Source organism: Bolinopsis microptera, chromosome 8, assembly GCF_026151205.1.
Source record: "Bolinopsis microptera isolate Bmic1 chromosome 8, MBARI_Bmic_1.0, whole genome shotgun sequence".
NCBI classification, from domain to species: domain Eukaryota; kingdom Metazoa; phylum Ctenophora; class Tentaculata; order Lobata; family Bolinopsidae; genus Bolinopsis; species Bolinopsis microptera.
The window spans coordinates 11,500,583-11,519,593 of NC_087079.1; the positions used below are offsets into that span (position 1 = coordinate 11,500,583).

Consider the following 19,011-nt stretch of genomic DNA (forward strand, 5'->3'; position numbering starts at 1 on the left):
TCCAATCTTTCCATCCTGTTCCTGATCTCCTGTACGTACAAGTTAGTTGATGTAACGTGGCTCTTTATTTGATCCACAGTTACGATAAGATCTTGGCAAGAACCAGGTCGCCTCCCTTGCAGAAGTGTTGCTGCTTCCTCATCTCCGTTAACCAGTCCGGTGCATGAAGTAAACATGAAAAGGATTACCAGAAACATCACGGAAAATCGAGACTGTAAACGTACAGAGCCGGGGGATTAAAAATTGGCCTTATAATTGGCTTAAAGTACACGCTCCGCTACTTTAATAAGACGTGGTCCTGAAGTCTGGTGTCTTATCAGTCAGAAGCTAATGAACTGATTTAAAATTCTTCTTTATCAGAAAGGTTTTACAGATCATCAACTTAAAATTTGCCATAGGCTTCCCTTTCGGGGTGTTTAATTTCATGAATAATTACCCGGAAGTGTGGTCGTTGGTAGAAAACGAGTGGTCGAAAGTTTGGTGAATACTTGAAAACTGATCGCTGTCACGTGCCGAAGAACATTCTACCACTTCTCCCATTATTTAAGATCCTTAACTGTCATGTTTAGTTTGTTTACCATTTTGAACATTTTGCGTGCAATTATTCACAGAAAAATGTCCCACAGGCGCTGAAAGAAGGAAAAGCTGCAAACGAAATCACTTGCTCGCGTAATATCGTCCAACGTACGGTTACGTTAGAACGACTGAAAGACTTTCCCATCCAGAGAGAAGAGCAAGGTTTGTGATTTATTTATCCTTTTATACGAGGAAGAGAGGGGGTGTCACGTCCTTTTATCCGAGATAGCTCTAGTAGTAGGGAGTAGTAGCTAGAAGAGTATGTCCTGACCTTTTATGTGTCCATCGATTTCATGTATTTTCCTCAGATTATTGATTTCCCAGATAAAACATTTGCGTAAAAACAACATTTACTGATGGAGAATAATACAGAGTATACTATAGACTGGAAAGTTATTAATATATCAAGTAGTTACTAAGTTACTATAAGCGGGGCGGGGTGCTGCAACCTCTGTCTCAATAAGAAACTATATATCTTAAAGAATCCTAGCTCATTAAATAGAATGTCAAAGTACCGCCGTTCTAATTCAATGTATTTATTCTATATATTTAGCAGTCACCGAGGAGGGTATATGTGATTATCCGTCATAATGCCATCAGATATGTTATTGAGATAGAATCTGGCTTCAAGAGCTGCAAGGCGAACTGATTGTGTTAATTAGAAAAATAATAAAAAATTAAAGAAAGATCGCAAATTGGTTTACACAGCTTGCAAAGTTGTATCTCTCAGGTGACTGGTAGAGTTGTCCAGTGAATGGAAAAATAGGACAAAATATCAATTAGGTTACATCTGTGAGTCATTAAACAAATTTACTGTTTTCCTAATTTAAACATTTCTTAACCTGTTTACAATGATAAAGTGCATCGCAACAGAATTCTCTCTTCTTTTTACCAATCACGGCTTTAAAGCACGGATTATCCTTACACTCACAACTGCTCCCTCTCACCTCTGTTAAGTAACGCACAACTGAACGCTTTCTTACAATTCCTAACATTACCCAGAGAGCTCCGGCTGCACTCTATGCTGGCTATCTTGCAGTCTGAAACAGTGTATCAAATTACCCACTTTAAATACAATACCAGTTACGTTTTATTCCCGAACTGTTTTTTATTGATTTGAGAATCATCGTTCAATGTTGGTGCGTGCAAATACTTTGATATTTGTAACAAAAGGCATGTTTCATCTCATGTACAGATCGGTTTGATGATATGATGGTTGGTTGAGTTGCTGAGGACGATTAAAACATGGGTTTTGGTATCGACGTTACATACTTTGATTTTCCGACTTTAAAGCTCACTTAAGAAACCAGGGAATTCATTTGACTTTCCTACAATTAAATCGTTGATTTTATTTCTATACACTTTTTTTCAAAAATTCCAGTAATATAAATTGTGCAGAAAGTTAGAGATTTAAATTTTGGAAGCATTTAGGGATAGAAATCTGATATCGATCATAAATACTAAAAATACTCTAGCGCGATTGTAACTGCAGTTTTACAGAACTCTAAATGCTTGATGAACACACTTGCAGGTACCACCTGTATTCACACTCAGAATTGAGTTTAGTCATTTTCCAATACGAGATTGGGAACGGGTACTATAAACAAACAAACATTAGAAAAATAAACATATTTTTATGTATTTTTCAAGTAATTGGACGTGCTTGAGTTAACTTGTGATTGCTTGCTAGTTGCAGTCCAGCAAATGATTCATGTTATTTAGTCTGATTTTATATACACCACTAGTGCGTCCATACTGCATACGAGTTACGATCACATTTTAACAGTATTGGTCTTATGAATTGATGATGATAACCATCACAAAGTGTTTCAGCGAATGTTTTGATTTTAGATTTATCAAGCATTTGTCTTGCGACAACGAATACTTCACACTGCTTTCTGTGCCTCTCCGAGCCTTTCCGAACTAACACAATTTATATTCGGATTGAATTTTAAAACATAAGACTTGATCAGACATGAGTCTAGCCATCACATTCGGGATTATAGCCGGAGTAATCTTCCTCCTATTCATCGTAATTGCCTGCTGTATCGGAATATCCAATGCTAAGCGTTTTGGACATCACGGACATCACGGACACCACGTTTACCCCACTAACCTGCATCATGGTGCCTTCCCTAGCCATCAGCCAGGAACTACTTACCCAGTACAACCTGCACCAGGAGGTTACCTACAACCCGGGCAACCAGGTTACCCACCTAATTCACCTGGGTTTCAACAACCTGCTTTGAACCCAGGCTACAACCAACCTGTCCCAAGCTATAACCAGGCTGCCCTAAGCCACAGTGTACCTGTCCCAAGCTACAACCAGGCTGTCCCAGGCTACAACCAGGCTGTTCTACCTGGTCAAACTATTGTGATGTCCGGATCCCCTTAAGCTACCCATCATGGATACTACAAGAAGCACAAGAAGCACAGAAGACACAGTTGGGGCAGTATCAGTTTCGGTAGTCACGGCAGTCACGGCAGTCACGGCAGTCACTTCAGTCACGGCAGTCACTTCAGTCACGGCAGCGGGGGTGGTTGGGGCGGTGGAGGGAGTTGTGGTAGCGGAGGCAGCTAAATCACCACAACATATAGAAACATAAACCCAGCTTTTCAGTAGAGCAAGATGGTAAGAAGTTCAACGAGCTCCAACGATCAGTGGTGATGTTGACTTATTTCTAATCAGTAGGATGTGGACAGATTTCAAATTTTAATGGGACTCAATAACTGACTGAGATCGAGAGTGGTGACTTCCCGAATTTGCGAAATTATTCTAATTCAATGTACGCTGGTTTTACTTTGATATTATTAATTGAAGTTATTACTGTTTTACCCGAGTATGCGGTGTATATTCGGTACTAAGTACTACTACTAACCTGCGCAGAATAAGCTGATATCTACTGGGGTGTTCACTAGTGTTCCCCTCGTAGTACTCTGTTATTTAGAATGAAGATAGCGATGAATTATCGTGTGCCATTTGTTTAAATTTGTCTCTGAATATTATGTTGTAAAAGAAATCCCTTAAGCTTCTCACATGCTTCCTTATTATTGATACTAGGTTTAAATAAATTAATGTAGTACGCTTCTGTCATTTTTCGTTTAATGGTGCTATATAAGTTAATTTCTAAAATATCGAAAGAAATGTCTGGATCTAAGTTATTGTGAAATTCTGAATAATGAGCAGCCAACGCATTATCAGGCCTGTTGACTGCTCTTCGATGCTCTGAAAATCTATCGTGTGCTGTTCTACTTGTTTCCCCTATATATAGCTCTTGACATAATTTACACGTGACTTTGTATATAACACATTTTGGTTTGCATTTGTTGCATACGAGTTACGGTCACATTCTAACAGTCTTAGTCTTATGAATTGATGATGATAACCATCACAAAGTGTTTTAGCGAATGTGTTGATTTTAGATTTATCAAGCATTTGTCTTGCAACAACGAATACTTCACACTGCACTGCTTTCTGTGCCTTTCCGAGCCTTTCCGAACTAACTCAATTTCTATTCGGATTGAATTTGAAAACATAAGACTTGATCAGACATGAGTCTAGCCATCTTCTTCGGGATTATGGCCGGAGTAATCTTCCTCATATTCAGCGTAATTACCTGCTTTATCGGAATACATGAATATAATGTTAAGCGTTTTGGACATCACGGACATCACGGACACCACGGACACCACGTTTACCCCACTAACCCGCATCATGGTGCCTTTCCTAGCCATCAGCCAGGAACTACTTACCCAGTACAACCTGCACCAGGAGGTTACCTACAACCCGGGCAACCAGGTTACCCACCTAATTCACCTGGGTTTCAACAACCTGCTTTGAACCTAGACTACAACCAACCTGTCCCAAGCTACAACCAGGCTGCCCTAAGCCACAGTGTACCTGTCCCAAGCTACAACCAGGCTGTCCTAGACTACAACCAGGCTGTCCTACCTGGTCAAACTATTGTGATGTCCGGATCCCCTTAAGCTACCCATCATGGATACTACAAGAAGCACAAGAAGCACAGAAGACACAGTTGGGGCAGTATCAGTTTCGGTAGTCACGGCAGTCACGGCAGTCACTTCAGTCACGGCAGTCACTTCAGTCACGGCAGCGGGGGTGGTTGGGGCGGTGGAGGGAGTTGTGGTAGCGGAGGCAGCTAAATCACCACGACATATTATAAAAACATAAACCCAGCTTTTCAGTAGAGCAAGATGGTAAGAAGTTCAACGAGCTCCAACGATCAGTGGTGATGTTGACTTATTTCTAATTAGTAGGATGTGGACAGATTTCAAATTTTAATGGGACTTAATACCTGACTGAGGTCGAGACTCGAGAGTGGTGACTTTTTGTATTGGTGTTCCCGAATTTGCGAAATTATTCTAATTCAATGTATGCTGGTTTTACTTTGATATTATTAATTAAAATTATTACAATTTCTCCCACAGTTTCAAGACCTGGAAGACCTAAAGAACTCCTTGAAGATGGTATCAGCACACTACCTCCTCCTCCTCATGACAGTGATCGTGGTTACACAGCAGGACCATTTGCTAATCCTGAACACCCCTCACAGTGCCACCCGCCCCGCCCCCTGCGCTCTTACTTGCACGGGGGTTAGTAAGCACGACGAGGTAAACCATGGCTGGACGCAACACGAGACTAGAGCCTCACGGGTTTACAAAATGATCAATTTGAGAGAGTGTGGATTTGTTACCGCTCCAGTCATCACAGCTACAACTAGTGGACGGCTACTAGTACTACAACTAGCTGTCCTCCCGTCTCGATAAATGTGCTTGGAAACGTCGGTTTCGGAGTGTATATAGAGGGTACTAGGGTGGGGGATGTTAATAGCAGTAGGTGTGACGTTTATTGGTCTGCTAACGGGTTCAATTGTTAAAGTCGTGGAAGATCCACCAATCAAGATCTGTTCAGTATCATTAATAGAATAATGTCTATTTTGGGTTTACTTTGTCTTAAAGTTTTTTGTTTTGTTTTAAAACTATGAAATTTTTTATCATTGACAACAACTAAAAAACATTATAACTAAAAAGATAACATTTTAATTCAGCCAAATGACAACCAAAATTGAAATTCTTTTGAGACATCATTCCTTCTTCGTTTCTCTCTTATCGTGAAATATTTTCAAACTGATAAAAATCACTTATATTGTAGGAATCGGGCTTAACACTTCACAGCAACAAGTTTATGAGTCATTTTACAATAACCAAATACCAGTGATTCTGGTTACTATAACGGTAGATAATGGCCCATTCTCTACTCCTAGGATAACGTTTGTTGATTAAGGTTTGCTACAGATGGCATGCCACTGTTGAGGTAAATGGAGCAACCTCGGACTAACGAGACATCGCCTAATAAAAAATTACGCATATTTACTGTAAAATGGGGGGGGGGGGGGTGTCACGTCCGTCTATGTCCGCTTGTCCGCTTGTCCCATAGAATCCAAAAAGGACAGGACATAGGCGGACATAGGCGGACATAGGCGGACATAGACGGACATAGGCGGACATAGGCGGACATAGACGGACATAGACGGACATAGGCGGACATAGGCGGACATTAATGGACACCTAAATTGCTAAATAAAATGTTCAATTTTTGCTGTTATAGGGGGGATCATGTTTTTTGTCCGTTCGGTACCCTATATTTTCAAAACGGACAAAAAAAAGAGCGGACAAAAATGGACAAAAATGGACAAAAACGGACAAAAATGGAAATAACATTTAGATGCTTCCTCCTCCTACTCTTCCTCCTCCTCCCCCTGGGTCTTCCTGATCTTCCTCAGTCCTCTTCCTCCTCCTCTCCTCAGTCCTCTTCCTACTCCTCCTCCTCGTCCTCAGTCCTCCTCATCAGTCCTCAACAGTCCTCCTCCTCCCCAGTCCTCCTCCTCCTCCTGAGTCCTCCTCCTGGGTCCTCCTCCTGGGTCCTCCTCCTCCTCTCCATCCTCCTCCTCTTCCTCCTCAGTCCTCCTCCTCATCCTTCTCATCAGTCCTCCATCCTCCTCCTCAGTCCTCCCTCAGTCCCCCTCCTCCTCCTCCTATTCAGTCCTCCTCCTCCTCCTCCTCCTCAGTCCTCCTCCTTCTCAAATCTCAGTCCTCCTCAGTCCTCCTCCTCCTCCTCCTGAGTCCTCCTCCTCCTCCTCCTCTTCCCTCTCAGACATCCTCCTCAGCCATCCTCCTCGGTCCTCAGTCCTCCTCCTCCTGGGTCCTCCTCCTCATCCTTCTCATCAGTCCTCCTCCTCCCCAGTCCTCTCCCAGTCCCCCTCCTTCTCCTCCTCCTATTCAGTCCTCCTCCTCCTCCTCCTCCTCCTCAGTTCTCCCCAATCCTCCTTCTCATTTCTCCTAAGTCCTCCTCCTGAGTCCTCCTCCTCCTCTTCCTCCTCTTCCTCCTGAGTCCTCCTCCTCCTCCCTCTCAGTCATCCTCCTCAGTCATCCTCCTCAGCCATCCTCCCCAGCCATCCTCCTCAGCCATCCTCCTCAGTACTCCTCAGTCCTCCTCCTTCTCAGTCATCGTCAGTCCTCCTCCTCAGTCCTCCTCAGTCCTCCTCTTCCTCCTGGGTCCCCCTGGGTCTTCCTGATCCTCCCCAGTCCTCTTCCTCCTCCCCTCCTCAGTCCTCCTCCGATCCTACTCCTCCTCCTCGTCCTCAGTCCTCCTCATCAGTCCTCAACAGTTCTCCTCCTCCCCAGTCCTCCTCCTCCTCCTGGGGCCTTTTCCTGGGTCCTCCTCCTGGGTCCTCCTCCTCCTGGGTCCTCCTCCTCCTGGGTCCTCCTCCTCCTGGGTCCTCCTTCTCCTCTTCCTCCTCCTCCTCCCTCTCAGTCATCCTCCTCAGCCATCCTCCTCAACCATCCTCCTGAGTCCTCCTCCTCCTCAGTCATCCTCGTCAGTTCTCCTCCTCCTCCTCCTAGGTCCTCCTTCTGGGTCCTCCTCCTACTCCTCCTCCTGGGTCTTCCTGATCCTTCTCCTCCCTCTCAGTCATCCTCCTCAGTCATCCTCCTCAGTCATCCTCCTCAGCCATCCTCCTCAGCCATCCTCCTCAGTACTCTTCAGTACTCTTCAGTCCTCAAAATTTTTGTCCGCTAATGTCCACCAATGTCCGCTAATGTCCACCAATGTCCGTCCAAGTCCGCCAGAAAATTGGCTGTAACTTTTTTTGCTCAACAGATCCAGATTGAAAACTCTTTGGGGTGGTTCCTGACACTATGGACAACACATTCCTGTAAAAATCAGCTTGTTGCAAATTTTTTCCCAGACATTTTGCATTATTCCCTAACTATTATTGTAACCTCCAATAGAAAGTCACGTCCACTTTTAAGCTAACGTCTGTTACAGGGTTTAGGCACTGGACGTGGACAATGGACATAATCCTTGGCCGAGTTCTGTACGTGAAACTATAGGATGATGCGCGGTGGGCGGTGCCACCTCGAGATAATATTATGATATAAGTCCTGGAATTATAAACAGATTAATCTAGTATTTCAGCCATGAAAAATCAAACTTTTACTTCACCGTTATTCTATCATGTAACAGTTGTCAACTCGCTAATCCTCTACAACTTGATTTGTATCCTTTGTTAAGTCGAGGTAAATGTGTGAACTTTACCACCTCTAAGGGTTTACAATGATCGGAATACTGATGAATGAGAGGGTAAGTTGGATAAGTACAATGTGGACACCTGCTATACCGCTACTTTATTGTTGTTCAATTGTTGTGCTGAATTACAATTAGTCGAAGTAATTAGTTGGTATTAAAAGCGTTCTAAAAAGAGAGTTTGCTACTTTCTCCCACAGTTTCAAGACCTGGAAGACCTAAAGAACTCCTTGAAGATGGTATCAGCACACTACCTCCTCCTCCTCATGACAGTGATCGTGGTTACACAGCAGGACCATTTGCTAATCCTGAACACCCCTCACAGTGCCACCCGCCCCGCCCCCTGCGCTCTTACTTGCACGGGGGTTAGTAAGCACGACGAGGTAAACCATGGCTGGACGCAACACGAGACTAGAGCCTCACGGGTTTACAAAATGATCAATTTGAGAGAGTGTGGATTTGTTACCGCTCCAGTCATCACAGCTACAACTAGTGGACGGCTACTAGTACTACAACTAGCTGTCCTCCCGTCTCGATAAATGTGCTTGGAAACGTCGGTTTCGGAGTGTATATAGAGGGTACTAGGGTGGGGGATGTTAATAGCAGTAGGTGTGACGTTTATTGGTCTGCTAACGGGTTCAATTGTTAAAGTCGTGGAAGATCCACCAATCAAGATCTGTTCAGTATCATTAATAGAATAATGTCTATTTTGGGTTTACTTTGTCTTAAAGTTTTTTGTTTTGTTTTAAAACTATGAAATTTTTTATCATTGACAACAACTAAAAAACATTATAACTAAAAAGATAACATTTTAATTCAGCCAAATGACAACCAAAATTGAAATTCTTTTGAGACATCATTCCTTCTTCGTTTCTCTCTTATCGTGAAATATTTTCAAACTGATAAAAATCACTTATATTGTAGGAATCGGGCTTAACACTTCACAGCAACAAGTTTATGAGTCATTTTACAATAACCAAATACCAGTGATTCTGGTTACTATAACGGTAGATAATGGCCCATTCTCTACTCCTAGGATAACGTTTGTTGATTAAGGTTTGCTACAGATGGCATGCCACTGTTGAGGTAAATGGAGCAACCTCGGACTAACGAGACATCGCCTAATAAAAAATTACGCATATTTACTGTAAAATGGGGGGGGGGGGGGGGGGTGTCACGTCCGTCTATGTCCGCTTGTCCGCTTGTCCCATAGAATCCAAAAAGGACAGGACATAGGCGGACATAGGCGGACATAGGCGGACATAGACGGACATAGGCGGACATAGGCGGACATAGACGGACATAGACGGACATAGGCGGACATAGGCGGACATTAATGGACACCTAAATTGCTAAATAAAATGTTCAATTTTTGCTGTTATAGGGGGGATCATGTTTTTTGTCCGTTCGGTACCCTATATTTTCAAAACGGACAAAAAAAAGAGCGGACAAAAATGGACAAAAATGGACAAAAACGGACAAAAATGGAAATAACATTTAGATGCTTCCTCCTCCTACTCTTCCTCCTCCTCCCCCTGGGTCTTCCTGATCTTCCTCAGTCCTCTTCCTCCTCCTCTCCTCAGTCCTCTTCCTACTCCTCCTCCTCGTCCTCAGTCCTCCTCATCAGTCCTCAACAGTCCTCCTCCTCCCCAGTCCTCCTCCTCCTCCTGAGTCCTCCTCCTGGGTCCTCCTCCTGGGTCCTCCTCCTCCTCTCCATCCTCCTCCTCTTCCTCCTCAGTCCTCCTCCTCATCCTTCTCATCAGTCCTCCATCCTCCTCCTCAGTCCTCCCTCAGTCCCCCTCCTCCTCCTCCTATTCAGTCCTCCTCCTCCTCCTCCTCCTCAGTCCTCCTCCTTCTCAAATCTCAGTCCTCCTCAGTCCTCCTCCTCCTCCTCCTGAGTCCTCCTCCTCCTCCTCCTCTTCCCTCTCAGACATCCTCCTCAGCCATCCTCCTCGGTCCTCAGGTCCTCCTCCTCCTGGGTCCTCCTCCTCATCCTTCTCATCAGTCCTCCTCCTCCCCAGTCCTCTCTCCCAGTCCCCCTCCTTCTCCTCCTCCTATTCAGTCCTCCTCCTCCTCCTCCCTCCTCAGTTCTCCCAATCCTCCTTCTCATTTCTCCATAAGTCCTCCTCCTGAGTCCTCCTCCTCCTCTTCGCCCTCTTCCTCCTGAGTCCTCCTCCTCCTCCCCTCAGTCATCCTCCTCAGTCATCCTCCTCAGCCATCCTCCCCAGCCATCCTCCTCAGCCATCCTCCTCAGTACTCCTCAGTCCTCCTCCTTCTCAGTCATCGTCAGTCCTCCTCCTCAGTCCTCCTCAGTCCTCCTCTTCCTCCTGGGTCCCCCTGGGTCTTCCTGATCCTCCCCAGTCCTCTTCCTCCTCCCCTCCTCAGTCCTCCTCCGATCCTACTCCTCCCCTCGTCCTCAGTCCTCCTCATCAGTCCTCAACAGTTCTCCTCCTCCCCAGTCCTCCTCCTCCTCCTGGGGCCTTTTCCTGGGTCCTCCTCCTGGGTCCTCCTCCTCCTGGGTCCTCCTCCTCCGGGTCCTCCTCCTCCTGGGTCCTCCTTCTCCTCTTCCTCCTCCTCCTCCCTCTCAGTCATCCTCCTCAGCCATCCTCCTCAACCATCCTCCTGAGTCCTCCTCCTCCTCAGTCATCCTCGTCAGTTCTCCTCCTCCTCCTCCTAGGTCCTCCTTCTGGGTCCTCCTCCTACTCTCCTCCTGGGTCTTCCTGATCCTTCTCCTCCCTCTCAGTCATCCTCCTCAGTCATCCTCCTCAGTCATCCTCCTCAGCCATCCTCCTCAGCCATCCTCCTCAGTACTCTTCAGTACTCTTCAGTCCTCAAAATTTTTGTCCGCTAATGTCCACCAATGTCCGCTAATGTCCACCAATGTCCGTCCAAGTCCGCCAATGTCCGTCCGGGTCCGCCAATGTCCGTCCGAGTCCGCCAATGTCCGTCCGAGTCCGCCAATGTCCGTCCATGTCCGCCAATGTCCCAAAAAAACACGTCTGTTGTCTCATAGAATCCAAAAAGGACAGGACATAGGCGGACATAGACGGACATGACACCCCCCCCCCCCCCCCCCCCAAAATGTAAATCGAAACCTTCATTCCCCGGGATTTTTGATCCATATCACCCCTGCTCATTCATTGGTCCAATTCGCTGACCAATATACAGTTATAAAATGACACACCACCTCCAGCCACTTGACGTATCCATAATTAATGGTCTTGCTAAAAGTTCATGCTCAGCAAATACGCATGAACACTGTTTTCCAGCTGAACAGGGGAATTAGCTCAGAGAAAGTTAAAGTAGATATTCCGTCTTAAGTTATCATTGGTGCTAATACTTTCAACACTACTATATAACAAATAATTAGAGCTTATGAATACGATGTTTTAACATTGAAACGTTGAGTAATTCCTTTCCTGATAAGAGCATTTTTCCTTGTCGCATCAAACGGGATCAATACAAATTTACACAAGAAACCATTGCAACCATGCGACTCATAAACAATATTCCAATCCGGATTTTACACGTTACCATTAGGATACAATTTAGATTGTCTGTTATCAGTCCTCTAATATAATCCGCACACTCGGAAAAAAACGAACCATGTTTCTCTCGCCACATTGAACGAATTAAGTGCGGGAATTGTCAATATAATTATTTTTCACCGACTTCATTATTTCAGGATAACATAAAATTGATTATACTAATAAAATTGATTACACTAATAATTTCATGATTACAGGTGGACAGTTTGGATTGAGAATAGTGGGAGGTAAGAAGATGGCTGGTGGTACTCTGTGTGCCTTCATCGCCTCCATCACTCCCGGAAGTGCAGCAAGTCGGTCACCTGATCTCCACGAGGGTTCGATTTTTATATGTTCTTTTTTGCTGAATCGCGGTAAATTGGAACTGGTAGTGATCATGAGTTGGTCGATTGATCACACAGCTAGCTACCATTTACTTCATTAATCTTATGATAACAAGGGAATTCAAAAAAGAAAACTTTCCTCTAAATTTCATTCCCCAGAGCAGAAGTGTTGTTATTTTTTCTTTAATGCATCATTTTATAGACATTTTGTCTCGCAAACCTTATACCACACTACTCTCTAGGTGACCTTGTTTTGAGATGGAATGCCACCATGCTGATTGGTTTAACGTACGAAGAGTGTCAAGCTCTCCTTGACGACTGTCATTCTGTCGACCTTGTTGTCTCCAATTTCCTCAGGTAAAATTATTCAACACTTTCTTTTCTTTTTTTTTGTATTTTCGCGCCTTTATTTCCACCCGAATTTCTCTAAGAGAAGCTATGAAAGTTTAAAGCATGCGAGTAATAATCACCCTGGGTGGCAGGCGGGCGGAATATTTGGACTAGTGGTCCGGTCTAAGATTACTGGCTAACACTGCAGTAATTTCAGGGGCAGCTACAGGAGGTACCGACCGAGATCCTCCAACACCAGCAGGACGGGGAGTGTTGAGAGTATACTGAGAGGAACTACTAACAAGTGGATCACTCTTACTAGGAGGGGTATACACGCTAGACAGTCAGATACAAGGTAACACCTGGCTTCTAGCTGATTAGTTGAGTGATTAATTGAGGGAAAGACTTTATCATTTCATATAGTCAAAAGAATTGTTTTAAATAACGATCTTAATGATTTTATTACCAACCGGGATTTGTGAGTAGATTATTGAAATTTTGCTCGCCGAATTGATAGAGCGACCGTTTTTAAACATATTTCCCTAACTTGAAATAATTTGGTTTAATGAATTATTGTTCACTGGATCTGTCACATGATTTCAGTCGAACAACAGACGACTCTAACACGATTGAAGAGAGTACAGAGGATGAAACATCGGGATTATCGAAAGCAGACCAAACATCTAAAATGAAGGTGTTTTTTCTATTTCGTTTTTCACCTCTTTACTTTACTTGAACACGAATTCAGATTTTCTTTTAAATAAAGTATAAATAAATTTCATGAAATTTGTCGTTTAATTGTAACCTACAGTTTTATTTTCCAAATTTTCCCTACTAATATCTTATTCTTAGTTGGAGATGAGACTGGTTCATGTTGCCATGGAGAACAGGTTATCAGTACACCTGATCCAGGCAGCCAACATACCCTACAGAGACGGTATAGAGGGTATTGATATCTTCTGTAAACTTTACTTACTTCCCGATATCAGGTAGATATTATCTTACATTTTATTTTATTTTAAACTTTACTTACTTCCCGATATCAGGTAGATATTATATTACTTTTTATTTTATTTTAAACTTTACTTACTTCCCGATATCAGGTAGATATTATATTACTTTTTATTTTATTTTAAGTTACAATAGAAACAATTTTAATTAGATTATAGTCCAGGTATCCCCAATTGGACTGGGACTAATCCTGGACTGTAGAAAATTTAGAATTTAAAATTTAAATATAAAAACAATTTTTTAAATAATAAAAAAGGGAAGAGAGGGTCTTGATATCTTTTTAAAATGTTTTAATAGTAAACACATCCTTTCTCTTCAGCATGAGTGCAGATGCCAAAAAACGATCGAAGACTGCAGTGCGGACATACAACCCTTATTGGAACCAGCATTTTGAGTACCAGCCGATTCTTGAGACAGAGGTAGGGTAGCATTAATTAATTAATTAATTAATAATATTGATATCTTGGTAAGGATAGAAAGTAGGCAGGACTCTGATTAAGTTGAAGTTTTAAATTTTAACCTTTAATAACTAAATTTAAACCTTCAATTTTCGCCCTGAGTTTAAGTTTGTGACCCTGATTAATAACCCTGATTACTTACCCTGACTTGTGATCCTGCTGGGTTTTAGCCCTGACTTTAAAACTCACATATAAAACACTAGATTCAAGTGATTTGTATAACATACAGTATGGTATTAGTATATAGTATAACTTAGTTATTATTAAGCTCGATTAAGTAAAACCCAAGATTTATTTACAACCTGACGGTCTGACTACAACCGCCAACTCGTGCATGTAGATATCATAACCGTCGTTACTCTGCAGTTTGACCGTATCACCATGGATACACCCTGAATCTGGTTGGAAGCTGGTTGGTACTAGGCTTGTAGTTTCCACTGATAGAATGAAATTATCACACCATATCCCCTCACATGAGATCTGACTGGTGGGGGGAGAGATTTTAAAGGACCAGTTAACTGAAAAAAAAGTTATCCTCATATTTTGACAGATTGTGACAAATAGCAAACTGAGCAACGAGTCGAAATTCCTAAATCTCTAACTGCTCTCTAACGCGTGTAATTAGCGTTTGTATTATTTGGCGATGACGTCATAAAGTCCCTTGCGCGCACAGAGCAGCTCGTGAGATTGTATTTTACAGGTAAAAATGGACATAATACAATGTTTCTCCCCCAAATAACTCGAAAAGTAAGTGTTTTAGGGTACATGTTGCTTCATAAGTTGTATATAAACATGGCCATTCTGCACAATTTGCATCCATTCAAAAATCTGTAGGGCCTTCATAGCCCAATTTACGAGATACCCATATTTTTGCATGATTTCTGGAACCGGAAATCAGTTTTTTTCGCCAATAACTGAAAAAGTAAGCACTTTAAGGCATCTGTTTCTTCGTAAGTCATATATTAATATGCTAAATGCGGTTTCTTTTGCACCCTGTTAAAGACTCTATCACGATCCTATCGAAAATGGGCTCAGCACCACGCCCAAAATGGTTTTTGGCGAATTTCTCGAAAAGTAAGGATTTTAGGCCATGTGTTGCTGAATAACTCCTATATAAACTTGCATATGCGGCTTCGTTTAAAGCCTATTTTGAAGTCTCCACGACCTTCAGAAGCAAAGGGTCGGTTACGTTATTGGGTCAATATCGGCGTGGTCAATATGTCTCCAACCGAAAATCGTTTATTCATACTTTTGGGAAGGTCCTTTGCAAAATTTCGGGAGTATACGAAAATTTGCAGGTTCAATTCCATAAATGTCAATAAATGACTAGACTACACAAGTTTAGAGTTAACTTTAGAGAAACTCATAAATCATTATTATCTAAAATTAAGCTGTCAGTGTCCATGATCAACCTATGGCTACAATGTTTTACGTGAAAATTGAAATGTAAAAATCAGGAGTAATATAAAAAGTGTATTTTTAGATTAAAGTGCTATCTCATAGTTTTAAGATTGTATAGATTAACGTTTGTCGTTTAGGCCATCTAAGAATCGATCGTGCCGTAATATATATGGCCAAAGAATAATAGGGTCTTGGAAATTCTATAGTTGTTCAGTGGGTCGATTGACTGAACACGTTTGCACTTGGTATTTAATTTTATGATCATACAAGTAGGACGATAACTAGGTAAGTCAAATTCAAAACACTCCGCACACTGTACAGTCCAATCAGTATTTAGTAGACCGGGTATTTTTCGGTTCCCACGGCACCGTTCTGATAGGAGCTACTTCTACTAATGGTCCCATGGGAACGGCCGTAAAATAGCCAGACTTCTTGTCTCCTGTACTGTCTGGCACGTGTGGATTAAAGTATAGTAAGAAATTTCGCTATGCTAAAAATATAATTGCTCTCGGAACTATGTCTTTTAGGACAGCGAACCATTCGACTGCTCGCATTCTTCCGAACAACTGTAATATTATATTACAGAGTTACACTCTTATCAGCTATATTTAATATATAGCACATTGTTTTGTGTATTAGTTTCATGTACTGGGGAAAAATAATCGGTACAGTCTCCCTTCGTTTGTAATGAAGCAATGAAAACAATCCAAAATTATCACATATGACATAACTTGTAATAGCAGAGACTTTCTAACCGTACATTCACCCGCCACTGTTCAAGAACTTATGTCACTGTTTAAAATCCTGACGTGAGCACTGTACATCCAATCAGCTATTCATATAGTTAGGGTGATAGCCAAAACTATAAGGATTTTGTAGAACTAGGGAAATAGTCATAACTCTAAAATTTGAGTGAGTAACACGTGTTTTATTGACGATGATAAACATTTGTGCATTGTATTACGCTATGCAAGCGCGCACTGAGGGACTTTATGACGTCACGCGGCCACAGCTTATTATTGCAATAACACGCGTTACACGTACGCTAGAGAGTTGGTTCTTTCGGCGATACGATTCTTTACCAGTTTGTCACAGCTGATTTAAATCTTAGCCAAATTGGAGACTACAAATTTTTCAGTTAACTGGTCCTCTTAAAGGACCAGTTAACTGAAAAAAAAGTTATCCTCATATTTTGACAGATTGTGACAAATAGCAAACTAAGCAACGAGTCGAAATTCCTAAATCTCTAACTGCTCTCTAACGCGTGTAAATAGCGTTTGTATTATTTTGGCGATGACGTCACGAAGTCCCTTGCGCGCGCAGAGGAGCCCGTGAGACTGTATTTTACAGGTAGAAAATGGACATAATACAATGTTTTTCCCCGAATAACTCGAAAAGTAAGTAATTTAGGGTACATGTTGCTTCATAAGTTGTATATAAACATGGCCATTCTGCACAATTTGCACACATTTAAAAACCTTTAGGGCCTTCATAGCTCAATTTACCAGATACCCATAGTTTTGCATGATTTCTGGAACCGAAAATCAGTTTTTCGCCAATAACTGAAAAAGTAAGCACTTTAAGGCTTATGTTTGTTCGTAAGTCATATGTTAATATGCTAATTGCGGTTCTTTTGCACCCTGTCTAAAGACTCTATCACAATCCTATCGAAAATGGGCTCAGCACCACGCCCAAAATGGTTTTTGGCGAATTTCTCGAAAAGTATGGATTTTAGGCCATGTGTTGCTCAATAACTCCTATATAAACATGCATATGTGGCTTCGTTTAAGCCTATTTTGAAGTCTCTACGACCTTCAGAAGCAAGGGGTCGGTTACGTTATTGGGTCAATATGGGCGTGGCCCTCCTGGGTTTTCTCCACTGTCAAAAAAATGTCTCCAAACGAAAATCGTTTATTCATACCTTCGGGAAGGTCTGTGCAAAGTTTCGTTAGTATCTGAACATTTGCAGGTTCATTTCCATAAATGTCCAAAAATGACTGGACTGCACAACTTTAGAGTTAACTTTAGAGAAACTCATAAGTCATTTATCTCAAATTAAGCTGTTAGTGTCCATGATCAACCTGTGGCGACAATGTTTTACGTGAAATGTAAAAATCAGGAGTAATATAAAAAGTGTATTTTTAGATTAAAGTGCTAGCTCATAGTTTTAGAATTGTATAGATTAGCGTTGGTCGTTTAACTTTAACCATCTAACAATCGATCGTGCCGTAATATATGGCCAAAGAATAATAGGGTCTTGGAAGTTCTATAGTTGTTCAGTGGGTCGATCGACTGAACACGTTTGCACTTGGTATTTAAACTTACCAGTAGTTTATTTATGTTATGTACCGATGATAATGCAATTAGGATAACAACTAGGTAAGCCGCAAGTCTAATTCAAAACACACCGCACACCGTACACTCGAACTCCAATCTGTATTACTATTTGGTAGACCGGGTATTTTGGCGGGAATTCTGTTCCCACGGCACTGTTCTGATAGAAGCTACTTCTACTGATGGTCCCAACTCCCAGAGGAACGGCCGTAAAGTAGCCAGACTTCTTGTCTCCTGTACTGGCTGACACATGCGGATTAAAATTAGAAATTTCGCTATGCTATAAATATAATTGCTCTCGGAATTGAACAAACTCCTACTTATCTAGATCCTTTCTAAATTCGTTAGAGTTTCATGGACTGGGGAAAAATAATCGGTACAGTCTCCCTGCTGGCTGCTTGTGTAATTAAGCAATGAAAACAATCCGAAATTATCACATATGACATAAGAACTGTAATAGCAGAAACTTTCTAACCGTACATTCACCCGCCACTGTTCAAGAACCTATATCACTGTTTAAAATCATGACGTGAGCACTGTACATCCAATCAGCTATTCCTTTAGTTAGGATGATAGCCAAAACTATAAGGATTTGGGAGAACTAGGGTAATAGTCATAATTCTAAAATTTGAGTGAGTTACATGTGTTTTAATGACAACGATAAACATTTGCAACGTATTAGTATTACGCTATATGCCAGCGCGCACTGAGGGACTTCGTGACGTCACGAGGCCACAGCTTATTATTGCAATAACACGCGTTACACGTACGCTAGAGAGTTGGTTCTTTCGGCGATACGATTCTTTACCAGTTTGTCACAGCTGATTTAAATCTTAGCCAAATTGGAGACTACAAATTTTTCAGTTAACTGGTCCTTTAATTCAGCTTTACAGATTATAAAAGTTGAAACTGGTGAAGTGCCAACCAAATCAGGATGGATCGTTTTCGCTTAAAAAGTCACACATATATCACTTAACCGTGGATATTTTATTTTTCAAACTTACTTGCAACTGTTTTGCGAGCAAGCCCACGTGTGATTATCTTCAGGTTTACTTCCCCAGTACTCTACCACATTTACAACACAGTAAACCGTCTCTAACTTCACCTGAATCAATTATAGATCTCGAAAAAGTAATGACGATACATATCTGAAAAGTAATTTTGAATTCTTGTCCCACGTTCAATACCGTAAATAACTGAATATTGGTAACTCACCTCTCGTGAAAGGTGACTAAAATTTTTAGTATGAATGTAACTTTTTAGTCACTAAAAAGTTACATTCACATATTATATTTGTGGAATATAAGTTCCCTATATTATGGCCCCTAAGTTGTAACTAACCTGAAACCACGTGACCCCATCTCGCCCCGGTACTGCTCTTGTGTATGTGTTCAAGTTCCCATCAATTGCTCGCGCAGCTCCGT

At 42.0% G+C, this 19,011-nt stretch overlaps 3 protein-coding genes across 5 annotated transcripts in view; all 3 read left to right on the top strand.

Moving 5' to 3' along the window:
* The window catches only part of LOC134819668 (zinc finger protein 429-like), a 290,343-nt gene that overhangs the window by 123,544 nt on the left and 147,788 nt on the right, over positions 1 to 19,011 (top strand). The window lies entirely within an intron of this gene.
* LOC134819659 (kinesin light chain-like) overlaps positions 1 to 19,011 on the top strand; it is a 94,182-nt gene that overhangs the window by 29,574 nt on the left and 45,597 nt on the right. The gene's annotated exons all lie outside the window — the stretch shown is intronic.
* The window catches only part of LOC134819656 (regulating synaptic membrane exocytosis protein 2-like), a 44,775-nt gene that overhangs the window by 19,381 nt on the left and 6,383 nt on the right, over positions 1 to 19,011 (top strand). For all 3 annotated transcript variants that reach the window (XM_063829722.1, XM_063829723.1, XM_063829724.1), the window contains exons 7-13: positions 627 to 738; positions 11,928 to 12,047; positions 12,296 to 12,410; positions 12,601 to 12,738; positions 12,987 to 13,077; positions 13,236 to 13,372; positions 13,714 to 13,813. In XM_063829722.1, coding sequence (XP_063685792.1) covers positions 627 to 738; positions 11,928 to 12,047; positions 12,296 to 12,410; positions 12,601 to 12,738; positions 12,987 to 13,077; positions 13,236 to 13,372; positions 13,714 to 13,813 — 813 coding nt within the window. The remainder of the gene's footprint in view (positions 1 to 626; positions 739 to 11,927; positions 12,048 to 12,295; positions 12,411 to 12,600; positions 12,739 to 12,986; positions 13,078 to 13,235; positions 13,373 to 13,713; positions 13,814 to 19,011) is intronic.